The 17,806-nt window shown below is 37.4% G+C and overlaps 1 protein-coding gene across 1 annotated transcript in view; it reads right to left on the bottom strand.

Moving 5' to 3' along the window:
* Positions 1 to 3,611: 3,611 nt before the first annotated feature.
* Positions 3,612 to 17,806, bottom strand: part of LOC149312289 (cystic fibrosis transmembrane conductance regulator-like) — a 116,467-nt gene continuing 102,272 nt past the window's right edge. Inside the window, exons 24-27 of the mRNA XM_089527187.1 lie at positions 12,276 to 12,365; positions 8,992 to 9,164; positions 7,901 to 8,006; positions 3,612 to 4,377 (exon numbers count right to left, since the gene is read on the bottom strand). Of these exons, the coding sequence (XP_089383313.1) occupies positions 4,171 to 4,377; positions 7,901 to 8,006; positions 8,992 to 9,164; positions 12,276 to 12,365 (576 nt within the window). The 3' untranslated portion in view covers positions 3,612 to 4,170. The remainder of the gene's footprint in view (positions 4,378 to 7,900; positions 8,007 to 8,991; positions 9,165 to 12,275; positions 12,366 to 17,806) is intronic.

Genomic DNA, 17,806 nt, shown 5'->3' with positions numbered 1-17,806 from the left:
CCTTCTAAAATTCCTTGGAATGCACCATTAGCCACTGTATGTTTGCACTATGATCTCTAGTGTCACTTTTTTTTCTGAATCCAGCATGGATGTCTGGCATTTGTTATTCCACATGTGGTAAAAGTTTGTTGTAAAATATTGAGCATCACTTTGCTCCCATGGGAGAATACTACAACCCCTACTGTTCCTCTTCTTGAGCTCTGGAATGCATATTCAATGTTTCAAGGCTGTGGACCATTATTTTCTTTCCTATACTTATGGACAATTTATTGTTGGAATTTGGATGGATTCTGTTTCTATAGCTTGAATGAACTCTGTTGATATGCTCTGTTCCTGGTGATTTTTTTCCTCCCAATTCTTTAAAATCATCTTCCACATCACTTTCTGAAACTGTAAGTACTTTGCAAAATTATTTTTTAAAAATCTGTAATTCCTTCTCCTCTTTTGTATAGTATTCAATGTATTTCTTCCAATTGTCTTTTAAAAATCTGTCTTAATCATATAATGTGTTCCCCGTATAATGCAGCATTCCTACTCTCAGTTTAAATGTCATTATAATTTTTCAGAACTTGTGGAAGAGGTCTCTTAGTCTACCTTTTTGTTGTCTTCTTCTATTTCTGCGCACTGGTTATTATAATTGTTCTTTTTGTCCTTATCTACAAATTACTGAAGAGTTGCATTCCAGATTCTGAGTCTGTGTCAGTTATCTTTTACTTTTATTTCACATCTGTCCATAACCATTTGAAGAATTACAGCTTTGCCCCATTTTGGCTAAAAATAATGTCTTTTCCATTCTTCTCCAATAATATCCCTACTTTTAGTTCACAATTCTTCTCATTCACATTTGATTATGTTTACTAGTGCCAATCTGTTCTTCACATGGTCTTTACATTCTACAAGGATGTCTTTAGATTGTATTTTGGCAATATGATCATTTAATGTTATTAAGCTCTATTCTATTTTTTTATATTTTATATTAGCAGTTCAGTTTTAGTCTTCTAATTGCAGAGAAATGGAACTTCTCCATCTTCTTCTCCCAATTGTGTGATGTCCATGTATATAGTTGTCTGTTTGGTTACCTGTCAAATGTGTTTGCAGTGAAGAAACTATTGGCGTCACAACATTTGGTAAGTCATTCTCTGCTTGATTTCCTGAAACAGGGGAAATTAACTTTTCAGTCTTCACAACTAGTAATATATTATGAGGACCAACTACTTGACTGTTCCATTTGTTACCAAAGACGGTGCATGCATGAATATATGTCTAGCTATTTTGGGTACAACTATACTGCTGCAAGCATTCTCAACTGCATCCAGCACGTCCTTTGTTCTATAGCTGCAGGGTTCACTAGCATTAGAAAGTGCTACTTATCATTACCAACTTTTGTAGTGACTTTCATCATTACATAATTTTTTTTGTCAATTCTGGTTCAGTCCATAATGACACCTCAGGTGTCACTGTCTTGATGAGGGTTTCTTTGTCACTTTCTACAATGGAATGCACTATAATGCCAAATGGCACATAGTACAGGATGGATCAGAGAGAACTCTCCTGCCTTCTGGCTTCATTTACAGTAGGAAAAAGGCTTAGAATAAACCCTGAAAAGTACTAGGCAACCTGCAGCCCTAAGGTCAGAAGCAGCCTTTTGCTTGATCTCATGTGGTCCTGAGCTTAATTCCAAAGGTTGACTGAAGACTTATCTGCAGCATACTTGGTGGGAAAGAACTGCAAGAGGGAGAACTCATTCTGGCCCAATCCACTGCTGGTTTCAATATCTGGCAGGTAACCTCCAATACAATATAATCATCAAAAGGAAAATATTGTCCATCCCAACCCTAAATTAAAAGTATCACCAAGGTCCTCCAAAATGTGGAGCTGAAGCTGATTTCCCATAAAACAAAGCTGTTTGTCTCCTTAATTATCTTTCATTATCTTCATTTTCTTTCATTACCTTATTCTTCATTATCTTTCATCACCATATCTAGCTCTGCAACAGCAACAGGACTGAGGTTAATTGAACTGAATATGTTATACTTGTACATTGCCTTACAATCTTGAGATCAATATCAATCCTGGTACTGTATATTAAAAAAACAAGAACAAAAAAAAAAAACATGTAATGCAACAGTTGATATATCTAAGGCATATTGCTGTGTTCTAGTTCTTTTCTAAAATGTGTAGTAGATTCCAATTAAAAATATGTCTTTCAAATATATAATAATTATCTATATACAAATATAGTTTTTGTGGTACACAATTCTTTTAAAATACAGAATCATCTGAACAGAAGCATTTCTCTCTCTTTTAAAAAAGATATTAAATAAATATCCTAAATAAATTCCAGCTAACTGTAAAGTGGAAATGTATAAAAAAAAGGTTATCACAAAAGTCAAGTTCTCTTTCATATCTGCAATAGGAAATAACAATTTCTTTTTAAAAATAGCATTTTTAAAAAAAAAATACTTGCTGAAAAATGACAGGGCCCAACTACCACAGGGATTGTTAACCTTCTAGGATTTAGTGGTTGGTCCCTACCAAGGCTGTTAGGTCATGTCTTAGAAGACTCCATGTGAAATATAAAGAATCTTGCTGTCATCTTTAGTATACATTAGCCATTTCTCTGTATTATGAACTGCATACTCTAAACTGAGGACCCCTGTCCTTTTCCCTCTCACTGCAATACAATGAAATGGAGCTCAAGCAAATGAGTGGCTTGTAGCAGCCTCTGGCCACTCCAGCTGCAAGGGAGCTCTGATTGGCTTGGGAGCACAGCAGCCAGACACTGCGGCCCCAAGGCCAGCCGATGCCACGGTCCGAATTGGACCACCAGCAAAGAGTGTTTTTCCCCACTCTTTTTGCAATTGGATTTGGGCCACCTTAGGGGGCCTTGCCATGGCTTCCAACCAATCTTGGGGGGGGGGGGTCACCAGAAGCTGCTCTTTCTTGTCCATCTGTTTCAGTCCATGGAAAAGAATTGCTATTTTACTTCTATCCCTTTGTAAAACCTACTCAGTTTAAGATGTAATCCTAATTCCAGCATGCGATTCACATGTTTATCTTCTACTGACTTCTATGGAACACAGCATCTCATTACACTGAGAAATGATCTTAAAATAATTGGGAACACTAGTTTCTCTTTAAAAAAAAAGCACACACAATTCCCACAACACCTACTCACTTCCAATGTCATGTTTACAAATACTTAAAATCTACTGAAGTCTAGCTGGTATAAGTGCTCTATATTTGCTCATCATCTACAATAAGGTCATAATTGTAGCTTTGCATAATTGTGGATTGATTCATACCAAGACATTTAAAGTAACTGATTTAAAAGTACTTTCAATGTCTCTGACTCATTTTCCCCCTCCTTTACAAGCATGGATACCACAACATGAAATTTAGCCTATGTATTGCACCACAGAATAATCCCAGACTTGCAAGCCCTATGCCTTTTGCATTACAAAACTGTTACCTGTTAATGGGAGCAATTATGTAATTAAATTTTTTGGCTCAACTTTCATCCTCTCTTTCCACATGTAAAGACTAACCACAATAACATTCTTAAAAGGTTTAAATACACAGCACTTTCCAGAACTAAAGGTTAGCCCTTTTGTACTCTCCTAGTCACATAGAAATTAAATGTCTATACCTTTTTGCTTTGTAGTGTACGTATCTAATAAATTTAATTCATGACCTATTGTGCCATAATACAGTAATTCTGGACTTAGACCCGAACAGTCATGTGTTTTTTTTCCCCGGCTGATTCTTTCAAAGAATACTAGTCTTTAAACTCAGTGCACTGGTTAATAAGGCATAGCTTGTTTGGTACTACCGTATATTAGGATATTTTAATCCACACAGTTTTTAAAGGGGAAATGTCAGAAGTGTTGAAAAATCCAGTTTATATATCATGATGAAAGGGTCTCATATGTTTGTTAATAGAAGACTTTTGCTTGGGATCTTCAGAAAGAGTATCATCTGCCATATTTGTTCTTGATAACTTATTTTACCCAGGAAAGTTGTTTTGCATGTTCATAGAGTAACTGTAATCCTTAAATCTATACTTGCTCCCATATTTTTTCAGTGGTTCTTTTACAATATTCCCTGGTCTGATATTTTTTCTCCACAATCCTTCCTAGTTACTAATCCAACCACATATCAAATACATCTTCACAGCCGAGTTTCCTGTACTTCTTCTTCTGTTTCTTCTTGCAAGGCACCTATTTTTGGCCTGGACCTGCGCTTGCTTGAGTCCCTAGGATGTCCTGGGAAGAGTCTGACTCGGTCTGAATGGCTGATGGCTTGTCGGAAGGAATTCTTTTCACTCAGCAGCTTCTGGATTGATTCATATTGTCTGACTTTATTATCTTCTATCACCTAGTAAAAATAATTTAGCTAAATCAGAATTAGGTAACAACCTCATTTTAATGAATAACAACAATAACATTTCCATCATTTTTATTCAACTGTTTGGGGAAGAATGTGATTTCATGATCCTGGGAAATCTTTTACATAGCTGGCTACATATTGCCCAGCTTCAAACTAGCTTAATGTTATAAACAGCCATATTAGACTAAAATCCCATTATCAACTTGGCTGGGAGTATGCTTCATGGAACTGCATGAGAGTTGGAAACTTCTGAGTAGACATTTATAGGACTATATTGACTGTAACAGTTAAGAGCATTCCTATGGGCCAATACCAGATTTCTATTATTCAGTTTGTACATTAACAGTTTTATTGTACAACATTCATAAAGAGTCTCATGATACCTTAAAGACTAACAAAATATATAATGATATACATTTTCAGGAAGCAGAATCTACTTCTTTTCTATACATGAATATTAGTCATCCTTTCTGTTGTGAAGTATAGCCTATTATACTGTAGATCAGAGACCAGAAGATCGAAGAAAAGATTATTAACTGATTGAGCACCCATAATTACGCATTGCACTGTGAAAGTTCACCATGACTCTGCATTTGCTGAGAGCCCAAGGCCTGCAGAAAGCTATGATCCCACCCACCCCAACTCTCATTCTTTGAATTGCATATATTAAGACAAGCAAAAAACAATTCCTTCTGTACCCACCATCTGTATTTCACCTCAAAGGCTGGAATCTTTTGGTTGTTACAGAGATCAACATTCTGCTCCAACCATACAATTATCAAAATCCCCCTTAGAGGTTTCCACAGATGCCTCTTGCATTGTGTCCAGCTACAGGAAAACAGGTGGATGCATCCCCACTCATCCCTTCTTTCACTAAGAGCACAGAAATGGCAATATTGGGGTGCTGGGGTGCTTAAAGGGTGAGCTTTGGGGGGCTAACATTGGGAGGCATGGCTACAGAGACAAAGCTAAGTGATACACAGATGTCTCCAGATGCATGTCATCAAGCAAGTGCTTCAGAGTCCCCAACAGAGCGTCATACTCCAAATCAATGTTCTATCAGAAATCCAAATGCACTGTGGGGAAATTTAAATGGTAGGTTAAATAGCATAATAGCAGAAATATTCTGACCTCTTTTTTCTACTACTACATCCTTTATGAGAAGGGGGTGATTGGAATAAACAATAGCCATACTCCTATTGCTGTTGGGGAGAGAAGACTTCACTTCTCCATAGCCCACTGCCCCCTCCCTTTTTTTACAACTGTTCAGGGAACAGGAACAGGGGTGATCTCATGAATTTCTCTACTTCTTCCACTTGCAGTAGTGGGGAAGAGCAATAGACTGCTGCCAAGGATCCCAACCAGTGAGGCTGATTAGGAACTTCCAAATGGAGTGCTACCCTAAAGAGGTTTGTATGTGCAGTGAAGAAAGGGAAATAACAGTGAAATAACATTAAAACTTGGAAGATTTGTAGAATACACGCACACAGTAAAAAATGTACTCACACTGATGTGTACCTGTGCAGCTGTCCTAGCTATATAATTGAATTACATTGCTGCTGCAATTAAAAATAACCCTGTGTGAAATAAGTTCATGAAACAATTTGTGCTGTGGTTGATTTATGTGTATTATACTTTTGCTACCATAATTTAAAATTATGAAATAAAAAGTCATAGTACAGTTAGTACTTTGATATGAGTGTTTCCTTCTACATAGCTCCCTGTTATAAGACTGAATATATTTTGAAGATCTGCAGTTTTAGGTCAGTAAATATTGGCAAAATGTTAACCTGTTTCTTTCTACACTTCCATAATCTTAATTCCTAGCTGAGAGAAGGAAAAATCTGTCAGTCATGATTTTACTCAGATTATCATTATTCCAGTGTTTGCTTGTTCCATTCTGCTTTAGCATCAAATTATGAATTAAGTTACTTTGGGCTGAGTTGGCTTCTATTTGGGGTTGTATTTTATTTTTGTCTTTGTGATAATTAATATTTGCATGTATATTTTTCAAAATACACATCTTTGCTTACTTTTTCAAATATATGTATTTCCAAGCAATATGTGGCATCGTGGTTTGAGTGTTGACTGTGACTCTGGAGACTAGACAACTCCCTGCTTGGCCATGAAATCCACTGGGTGACCTTGGGCAAGTTACATGCTCTCAGCTTCAGGGGAAGGCAATGGCAAACCTCCTCTGAACAAATCATGCCAAGAAACCCCCTTTATGGCCTTAGGGTCACCATAAGTCAGAAATGATTTGCAGGCACACAATACACATTTTCATGAAACCCACCAGTGACTATGCCTTGAATCCCACTGTGGGAGAAAAGTGGGATATAAATACTTGAAATAAATGAAATAAATAAATTTCCATTTAATAAAGTATTTCTGTACTAATTTTTAACATTCTATATATCAATTTTTATACACATTGTTTGTGCTTCTGTTCCCACTTTTCCAAATGCACACACTCTGAACATATTTTAATATTTGCAAACTCCATTGCAAACTTCAGAAAGGTATGCATTTTGAGGTCCAAATGTATTTCAGTTTATGTTTAGGTTCAGGAAGTGAAAATTTGCTAAGTTCAGTTTGAAATACAAGAACAAACAGTTTGAAAAACAAACTGAGCAAAACTCTCAGGCTTATCTCTAGCATGCCTTGATTTAACAATGGGATCTTTAAAAACTCTCTTCTGCTATAAAGGAAGAAGACACACCTTAGTTTGCCCTGTAAGCTGCAGAGGAGCCCAAGGACTATTTGCCCTGTGCCAGACTTTTCAGTTCTTCCTTATATCTTGATTTCAAGATTTTATAAAGCTGATAAAATCTTGTATTCAAGGTGTAAGGAACAACTGAAGAGTTTGGAACAGGGCAAATACTAAGGAGTCTTTGGGCCCCTCTACAGCTTACAGAGCAAACTAGGGTGTGTCAGATATGTCTCCTATTGTCCACATGCTGGTTTTGAGAAATATTGTTCAAGATCCTCAGACTGTTCATGACTTACAAAAAATAGTATTCTCCAACTAGTTGCCAAATTCATTAAATCTCATGCTATACAATCCAACTCTTGTTACTGCTAACTGGTTAGTTTTTGGAATGTATGGCTTTTTTATTTACAGGAACAAAGTACTGACACCTATTGTCTCATTTTAAAGAGAAATAATTAAGGGGTATCACAGAAAGCAAGCACTGTGTGATATAAAGTAAGTCTTCTGAAAAATATGTACCTTTGGATTTTTAAAAAATTCTAAATAATACTGGCTGCAAAGATGCACTAACCCAGGCCATTCCATGCAGAATTAAACCAAACACAAGATATATAAATTAGACCTGTTAAAGCACCCAGAAGACCCAATGGTCCTTTTGGTTTGGATTTTTCAAATAGAAGCTGGGCCACTTTTGATACTGAGGAGGCTTCAAAAGTAGTTCTGATGTCAGAGATTGGTCCACTTTAAAATACTGATTTGGATCTTAAACATTTCATTTAATATTTGAAGGGCACTTACCAAAAACCGCTGGCATTCTAATAGTGCTTCCAGTCTATGCTCTGAGAGTATTACTGTACAGTTTGCAAAAGCCTGCTTGAGAGTTTTTTTAATCACTTGGAAGGTCCTGAAAGATAAATAATTTTTAATATGTGAATGATTACAGTGCACGGATTTAATTACACTGAATAAGCACTTTTATAATGTTTGCCAAACTTTTACAGCATTATAACAGGACATTGACAGTTCAGATGAAATAGTACCATCACATATACTGCTCAACAGCTAGAGTCAGGCCTAAACAGGTATTACAATTATAAACCGCAATTAATAATTATGAAGTTATAGATCAATGATTCTGATGCAGCCATTATTTTCATTAGTTTTTTACCTTAACCAGAGAAGGTTCGAGAAAGATAATATTTGCTGTAGCAAACAATCAAGGGTACACTGACAATGCCAAGTTAAATTGGTTTAATAGCCATTTGCTTTATGGAAACAAACGTAGGGACTGGCCACTGGACAAAGACTCAGACTGCTGCACACTGCAAAATTAGTGCAGTTTGACACCACTGTAACTGCAATGGCTCAGTGCTATGGAATTCTGGTTTTTTTTAGATTTGTAAGAGTGAAAACATATAATGAAACCACCGATGGATGAAGGCACTCTAGGGACCTAAGCAGATGGGCAGGATAGCAGGGGCTGAGCCTGTTCTATCCTGCCTCCAGTGCTCATCCAGGTTAGTCCCTGGGTTGGCATCAGGATGGGTCCATGTCTGTACTGATGGAATCAGGCGCAATCGTCTAAACAGATGACATGAGGCTGGGGGAAGTTGGGCCATTTGACCCATGTGGACAACTCGTAAAATACTACATGGTTTTCAAAGGAAATGTTTTATTCTGCAAAATATGGAAAAGCACAAACACGAAAACTCTTCAGTTCAGTTGTGCAAGTGCTATATTTTATAGTTTAAAAACCTCCATACAGTCAAAATCAGAATTCTATCACTATTGCAAATATAAAATTAAAACATTTTATGACCCTCACAATCACTTTTTAATGATGTCCCAGTGAGAAAACAATCAAATTAAAATGTTCTTACAGTACTTACATAGGATCAAGATGGGCACTTGGTTCATCAAGAAGAAGAATTTTAGCTTTACTGAGGATTGACCTGGCAAGACACATTAACTGTTTATGTCCATGGCTGAGGACACAGCCACCATCCACAAGTACAAAATCAAGCTGACCTGGAAACTGCTCTATTATAGATTTCAGTCCAACCTGAAGGAGAAAAATTCAGGTGCAGTGGGGAGGGGACAAACATTTTATCATACAAATTGATTTACTTTATTACAAAAATTTGGTCACAATCCAAAGATTCATGCAGTGAGTTACACATATCAAAGGCTACAGGAGATTTCATTCTTGGATGCCTCTCATATTGCGTAACAAACTGTTTGGGGAACTTGCCTTTTAAAAGCTGTCTGACTTGTAACCAACAGTCTGGTTTGTTCTACAGCTGTGGCTAGGGGAAGTCATTCTCCCAAACATACAAACCAAAACTGGTTCAGCACATGGAACTCACTGGCCATGTTAAGATGTAATGATAAATATCTGTCCTAACTTTGGCTTGTAATTAATCCAACCACTGTTGCCCTGAAAATTTTTACAAAGAAGGTTAGCAAACATTTTGGGGAAAGTCTAGAAACTAGAAGATGGAGACATATTTCAGGACTGTCCTTTGTTCATGTTGAGAGGTACCAGAAATGTCTATAGATAGTGTTCATGTTCTTTCCCCCATTTCTATAGCTGGTCACTGTTAGAAAACTAGTGATGAAGAAAACTAGTGATGCAGTGATGTCTTTCAAGTGTTCCAGCAATGTAAAGGACTAGGTGTATTAACAGCTGGGCAGGAAGACAGCCTACTATCAAGAGCTGAAAAGGCCACAGTCTTCATCACATTTCTGTCCTTAAATGGTCATTCTGACAATGAACTCTTCATTAGATCTCAATGATCCATCTAACCTCTTGACTCCTGGCCTGCCCTGATCCCACTTCTGGTTACTTTCTCTTTAATATCGAAGGGTATGTATGGATGCAACTGACATTATGGCAAGCAGATTCAAGATGGTCTTATTCATCACAGTTTTGGTCAGCCACCTCCCCTTTAACTGGCCTGAAAACAAAACACAGTAGTATCATGGTTCCAGGTTCCCTGATATCTCCAGGAAGGGGAAAGATTGTAGTCAGGAACCACAGATGTTTCTCCACAGGTGTAGACCTGTGAACATGTGTTTCTTCATGAGATTCTCCCATGAGAGGGAAGTACCATGGGCCAGCAACTGCTCTAGCCATGGAGGTACCCATTCTGTGACTGCAAGCTCTCATTTTTCCACAGGATTCTCAGAATTCTAGAAGGGAACCCTACCACTGCCACTGAACAACCAAAGGTAACTGGGGGCTCCCTAACACCAAGGTTGTCACTTCAAAAACAGTGTACAGTTCCTTAATGCCAAAAAGGGAAAATGGCTAAAAGCAGACTTTTGATTATGGGAATATAAAAATACATGGTTGGTTCCACTGCAACAACATCCTTCACTTGCTGTGGGTGGAGCCTGCAAGATTTGTTCCACAGGGAGCTGACCAGGGTCCTAATTCCATGCTCTAGGCCTGACTTCTTCAGAAATATCACTAGCACCCAGAGAATTCCAGTCTGGAAACAGGATTTATTTGTATTGAACTGTATTTTACTTATATTACACCTTTCTCTGACTGTGGGACCCAAAGTTGCTTACAGTATAATTAAAACAAGCACATGCAGGAACTGGTAATCCCATTCTCCTAATTTTCTAGGAGTACACATTCCATAATCCTTTGTGGGAAATTATCTTGTGACAGAACCGGATGTAGTTCTAGGTCTCTCAAAGAGTTCTTTTGTTGCTGAACTCTGATGCACACTACTGCTGTGGCTTACTGATGATAATTGATTCAGCAGATAGCACACAGAAGAGAAGCATTCCAGCCCTTCCACTGATGGGATCCAGCATCCCTACACAGGAAATGGCAGAATTAGGACCCCAATAAATTCTATCCAGATAATCTCTCAGTTGGCACTCAAAATACCCATTGCTGGACATATGGGCCTGTTACAGACTGCCAAAATAAAGCTGCTTCAGGTTTCTTTGGAGGTATGCTATTTAAATGATGCATGGGTCCTAAGAGTCCGGAGGTCGCACCAAAGCCACACTCCATTCCTAAGCACTGGAGGGCAGCTTTGGTGCAGCTTCCGGATTCTTCGGATGCATGCATCATTTAAACAGCATACCTCCAAAGAGACCCAAAGCAGCTTTATTTTGGCAGTCTGTAACAGGCCATGGAGAACCTGAATTGGGGTGTACTCTCCCCAGGCCAAGGTCCATGGCAGATGAGCTCCAAAAGTTTTACAGTGGAAAATCAAAATGAGCAAGCGTAACCCATCTCTCTCCTCAATAGCTATGAGAACTATGCAAGCAGGTTAGCAACAGAGAAAAAATCCACTCCCACAGTTGGTTCTCAACCTTTACATCTTTTCCCAGCCTTAGCTATCAAAGCGAATGCAAAATACAGTGGGCAATTGGTATCTGCTGAGGTTTGGTTCCAGGACCGCACCATGGATAACAAAATCCATGGATGCTCAAGTCCCATTGAATACAATGACATAGTAAAATGGTGTCCCTTACATAAAATGCTAAAATCAAGATTTGCTTTGAGGAACTTATATCTAACAAGGCCACTGAAACAAATGAATACTTTCATGCCACTGGACCATGTTCATAATTGCCCACAATGCTGACAAGGACTCAAAAATCCATCTGTGTGTCAGTAGAGGCCCAACTCACTACACTGACACATAAAGGGTAAATCTCCATTGGGTATACACCTGGGAAATGACATACAGCCATGGAGAAAGGTGGGATAGGATGTATTTAACAGAGTCAAGTGGTCACCGCCTTGCAAATACTTGAGAAGCACACCTTTGGGGAATTAATGAAAGGGTGATCAGCTATTCCCCATTTTATGTCTTGGCCTGCCTACATTAGTCCCTGCAGAAGTGGACTTATCTCAAGAACAGAATGTCATTTACAAAATGGTGAACATTTCTAAGTGCATAAGCAAGACATAACTAAATAGAAATGAGTAACTACATTTTTGTTGCCTGCCCAATGCTTTTCTTAACATGACTAGTTTCACAAGGGAAAAAAAAGAGTCTATTCTACACATCCTTATCAGATGTAAGTAACACAGTTATTGGCCCAAGTTGTGCTTCAGTTTGTGATAACGCTCCCTCACTATGATTACCTGGAACTTATACTGACCTTACTGAAAATGTAAACAAGGAAAACAGGCATTTACCTCCTCAGCAACTTTCCAAAGTTCTTCATCACTCCATTGTCCATAAGGATCCAAGTTCTTCCGAAAAGATCCAGAGAATATGAATACTTTCTGTACAAGCAGAAAAGACAAGATAAAAAAAATGTTGACAGAATGTCATAAGCCAAAAATTCACAAAATTAAATAACATTTTAAAAACATGCCAATTAGCAAATATGGTCTTTGGTATTTGTTGCATAATTTAGAAATATTATAGCAAGAAGTTGGTTTGGTTTCTTTTTCTGAACAAAACACTATAGACTTACATTCTATTTCTACTCAGAAGTAAGCCTGACTGTTTTCACTGGGATACAATCTAAGGAAAATGTGTATGTCTGTACGAAAACCCTTGTAAAGTCCGCATCCCTAGACATCTTTCCCACTTCTAAACCTGGTCTGTACCCAGTTCCCTTATGAGTTTGTGGTTATGTTTTATAATACTGAATATTTCTGTCCAACACTTTCCCCCTTTTCTCCAAATATGTCCTTGTTTTTCTGCCTGCTTTAAATTGCAGGTATGCAACTGCAAGAGGTTGAGGGGAGTGTTAACCACTCCTGAGATCTTGGACATCCACACTCTCTCCACATCTCTGAGGAAGCAATTTTTATCTTCTTTAAAAAAACATACCCATCAAAGGCCCTAGGGACCATAGGGACCAATTCTGCCATATTTTTGGATCCTCCTGAGTTATTTTAAACTGAAAAGAGGTCTTTTCTTCAAACAGGATGCAAACCAGAATGCAACTTCCACATTTTGACCGATGAAAGTAGTAAAAACAACCCATTACCATATTACCATATTTCAGATATTCAGAGAGAGCTTTACTCTCCTGCCCCAGAGGACCTGCTGAAGAAGAGGCAGTTTAAGGGATTACTCTACCCATATAAATGATTATGAATTACAAAAATAAGTTAGGGAAAACTCCATTTTGGATTGAATGCGGTTGTACTGTACCTCTATTGTTATTATTCATTATGTTTGCTATAGTAACATGTACTGATTGTTTCTGTTGTATTAATATTAGTGGTCTACTTTTTTATTAGAATAATGATACTACTATTTTTTAAAAAAATACAAAATTCCTGCTTACTGTATCTACTCTTTCCTTTGCTCCTTGTTAACATATACATGGGAACAGCAGGGAGTGGATGGGTTAGATTTCTTAACAGTTACATCTAATCACTTTCTTTTCCCCTTCTCAGCTTTTCCTAAAGCTGGTTAAAGTGTTGCCAATTTTATCAATCATTTTAAAGAAAGCCAAAACCTTTATTTTCTCTTCCCTGAGTCTCACACTTAGAAATGGATACCTCTTAGTCACATGCATTAGACTGTGGCTTGCAGAGGAAAGGAGGGACACTGCCCAAATCCAATATTTGTTTAATCTCTTTGAACATTAGACAAGTGTGAGCCTCTGTATCCCTCTGACAGGGACGATTTAGTCTGCTTCAAGTGACAGTAACTCTTTCACAACTATTCTGAAAAGGTGAAACAAATGTGACACTTAGTGCACACTAAGAACACTTGGGAGATTTTTCTTTCAGAGAATAATGGTTACTTGTTGGCTTTTCCTCCAAGCCATGAAGAAAACATGTACATGTTGAATAAACAGTGTTTGAAGAAAAAGTCTGGCAGTTAATTATTTCTCCCATTTCCTCATCCCTTTCATATTGTTAAAAACATAACAAATCTCCCGTCAGCTCATACAGGAATTGGCCTGATCATAACACTAATAATCTAGAATGTAACTGCACTAGTGAAACATATTTTTAATGCTTCACAAGACTTCTCAGCGTTTTTATACTACCCTGGGGGGGGGGGGCATTATCCTGGGAGAAGTAATTTGTGAACTAAAGTAATGTGTGAACTAAAAAAGTGAAGAAGCTGGACAGAGCAAATATTTGTTTCACTCCTTTCAAAGTGGTTAATGCTGTAGAGATTCCCACAACTTTACAACTTCCTCTTGAGCCTGAGACTGTCTGTCTATTTACCTACCTACCTATTGTATTTCTATACTGCCTCCCAACCCACCAGGAGAGCTCAAAGGCACAACAGGTAAAGACATCTAAAACAATACGGAGATGAAAGCTTTAAAAACAAATTAAAATAATCTTTAAGAACTGTAAAGACTCTAAAAATAATTGTAAAATAAATCATTAAAACAGACAGAGCAGTTTCGAACAGCAAAGTCCATTTATAACACCACCATTTTAACTGCCTGCTGGAAGCTCAAAACGAGTGGACAGCCTAAATTCCCTTGGCAGGGAGTTCCAAAGATAGGGTTCTTCTACAGAAAAACTCCTGTTACTTGAGCATACCGACTAATCTCACAATGTGTTTGGACATGCATCAGGTTACCTGCTGGAAATCTCAAGTTTTCGGGAGGTTCATATGAGTGGAGGTGTCCTTTTGGATCCTGAACCCAAACCATTTAGGGCTTTATTAAGTCAATAATAACCTACAATTGGGGACTAGAATATCTGAAGAACCAAGTTAGCACAGTCTTACCCAGCCATTGGGCATAACAATAAGGACTAAATTCAATTGTTGGACCCAAACAGAATGAACCCCTTGAATCAATGAAACTTACATAAGTGCTGAGTTACAAAGTTTCTACTGTATTAATTATGTCTAGAAAAACAATTGGATTGAGGTACTCAGAAGTACTGAGTACTGCACAACCCTCAGAGGCTCAATTATTGGGAAGCTATTGCAGTATTTTATCCCAAGAGATATTAAACTGATACCCACTCTGTTGGACCTTAATACCATAAAGGCACCAGATCCTATCTAATCTTGAAGCAAAGCAGGGTCAGCCTTGGCTAGTACTTGGATGGGAGACTGCCAATGACTACCAGGTGCTGTAGGCTATATTTCAGAGGAAGGAACTGGCAAACCACCTCTGAAAATTCCTTGCCTAAGAAAACCCCATGAAATTCATGGGGCACTATAAGTGAACAGGCAACTTGAAAGCATATACATATAGAGTGATATGTTAAATATAGAACTATTGATGTATATGGACTAATGTAATTTAAGACATTCTATATTTGCACCCATTTCATGTTCTTTAACATTCTTAACATCACTGTGATTAATGTTTTTTGTAATGGGATTAAAAAATGAATTCAAGGACTAGTCAGAATGCTGATATTAATCAGTCAAGTAACAAAAAAGACACTTCAAAACTTTAGATTTATTTATTTACTTACTTTTGTCCTTAAAGCTTTGATTTTGAAACAAAATTTTGCATACAATCAATACAATAGTGTGAATTTAAGTTGAAGTGGCTACCCAGACAGGCAACTTGAAAGCACATATGTATACACAACACACCCTTTCTGGACTGCAGCCACACTGTAAAAATAATGCATTTTAACACCACTTTAACTGCCATGGGTGTATTCTACAGAATCCTGGGATTGGTAGATTTGTGAGGCAACAGCAAGAAACTCTCAAGTTGTTGTTGTTTATAATTGTTCAGCTTTGATTTGGAGTTTAAGTGTTTCTCTATAATGTTGATTAAACTGTGGCTGATTTAATCTTTCCTTTCAATTTTACTGTAATTTGTTTGTTGCATTATACCAAAGTTTATTATAAGGTGATTTGTGAGACTATTTTTATATATATCTACATACACAAATTAACAACTGGGTTTGCCTCCTATTTTTCATATGTGTGATTACCTTTTATCAAGTATACCAAGTATATTAATGGAGCACCTGTGTACACTTGCAACTCAGTCCTATTTTTTACTGTGTTCAGTAGCCTTAGTCTCAATAAAGATGGACAGGTTTGTAGTCTAAAAATACTCCTCTGCTCCAAAACAACTGGTTTTTAAATGGCTTGAACAGAAATCCTAAACTGCAAAAGATACTATACATTGTTTATTCAGCAATAAATATATCAGATTCTTCTTCTTTGAAGTATGTGTGGTGCATTGCTTGCATATGTATCCCTGGTTAGCGGAAAAATACCTTTCTTGAGGCAGGGCATGTACAATAAGGCCTTTGTTCTTTTACATTTATCACTGATTCCTTAAAGTTAGTGATACCTGCAATGTTCTCTGTCTTGGGATTAGCTTCTCAAGATTACTGGGTGTGGTGGCATTAATACACAGAGGAAACTAAGTCTGGCATAGCTCTGTTTACGCTTGGTGTTCAATGTATTATAGTAAAGAACTAAATATTTCTGAGTCCTGTGACGGCAATGAAAACATAACTGAACAAACCAGTTTTCATAAAAGAAAGAGACACCTTCATAATACCAATAATATGTCTTAACAATTGCTAACCACCGATGCATGAAATGTGGATTCTTGTTCTGAATCAGCTGACTTTCCTACTAGCACTGTTAATTGCCCCTTTTAAAGATGAATTCAGAACAGTTTTCTCATTTTAGCTTTTTAATCTGACCAATCTTTTAGCTAAAGCAAAATGTAGGAATTAGAAGCCATTGATTAAAAGTTACAGTGAACACAGCCTTTATTCCAGTCCATTCACTAAATAAATGGACTATCAAACGTTATACAGTGTGCCCTTGGTAGTAGCTGAGGTTTCGTTTCTGGATGCCCAAATCTGTGGATGCTCAAGTCCTATAATATATATAAATAAAATAAATAAAAAAAATATAATAACATTGTAAAATGGTGTTTGTTATATAGAATAGAAAAATCTAACTTTGCGTTTTGGAATGTATATATTGTTGGAATATTTTCCAGCAGTGGATAGTTGAATCCATGGATATGGTGGGCTGACTACAATACATAGTCACAAAATTTATCAGGCTTAAAAGAAAAATTATGATATCATAGGTTAAAGTCTGTATCAGCAATGACTACTTTCCATGTCAACCAAATTCAACTGAATCAGTAATTGATAAAGTGCACCCATAATTTCTTCAGTGTTATAGCAAACAATGCCACTGTGTAATCAATATAACACTAACAACAGTATAACAACAATATAACATTAATAGTTCAGTACTAACATTTTGAGTATTTTATCCTAGCATGGGAATGCTATGGCCCTGTAGATGTTGGATTGCATTTCCCATCATCCCTGATCACTGGTCATTCTGGTAGGGCCTGATGCAAACTGGTATCCAATATCTGCAGAGTGGAGCCATAAGTTCCCCATCCTGCTTCACCCAAATGCTAAGGCTAACTTAAATCCCATTTATTTCAATGGGTATGTTCTAAGTATGACTAAGTCTGGGTCCAACCACTATGCTTGGTGAGTTTTAAACACCTATTTTGAATTCTCTAGTGGAGTATCTGTGCACTTTCTTTTGAGATCCTACAAAAGTATAGGAAGTCAGCATTTAAAAGTGATGTGCCCTACCATGATCTGATTAAAGACACAAGGGAAGACAACATTTTTACAACTTGACATTTTCAAAGTTTGTAAATCCCCAAATTTCCCTTCTGTTGACATATAAAACACAAAAACCCAGCAATGATGGCCAGTGGGAACATGGCCAGACAGATACTCCTTCACACACTCTTGAGCTCCCT

The sequence above is a fragment of the Sceloporus occidentalis genome, unplaced genomic scaffold, assembly GCF_023333645.1.
Source record: "Sceloporus occidentalis isolate IW3139 unplaced genomic scaffold, rSceOcc1.0.p SCAF_5, whole genome shotgun sequence".
Taxonomy (NCBI): domain Eukaryota; kingdom Metazoa; phylum Chordata; class Lepidosauria; order Squamata; family Phrynosomatidae; genus Sceloporus; species Sceloporus occidentalis.
Note: the sequence above shows the minus strand (reverse complement) of the source record. Positions and strands in the feature narration are given on the sequence as shown.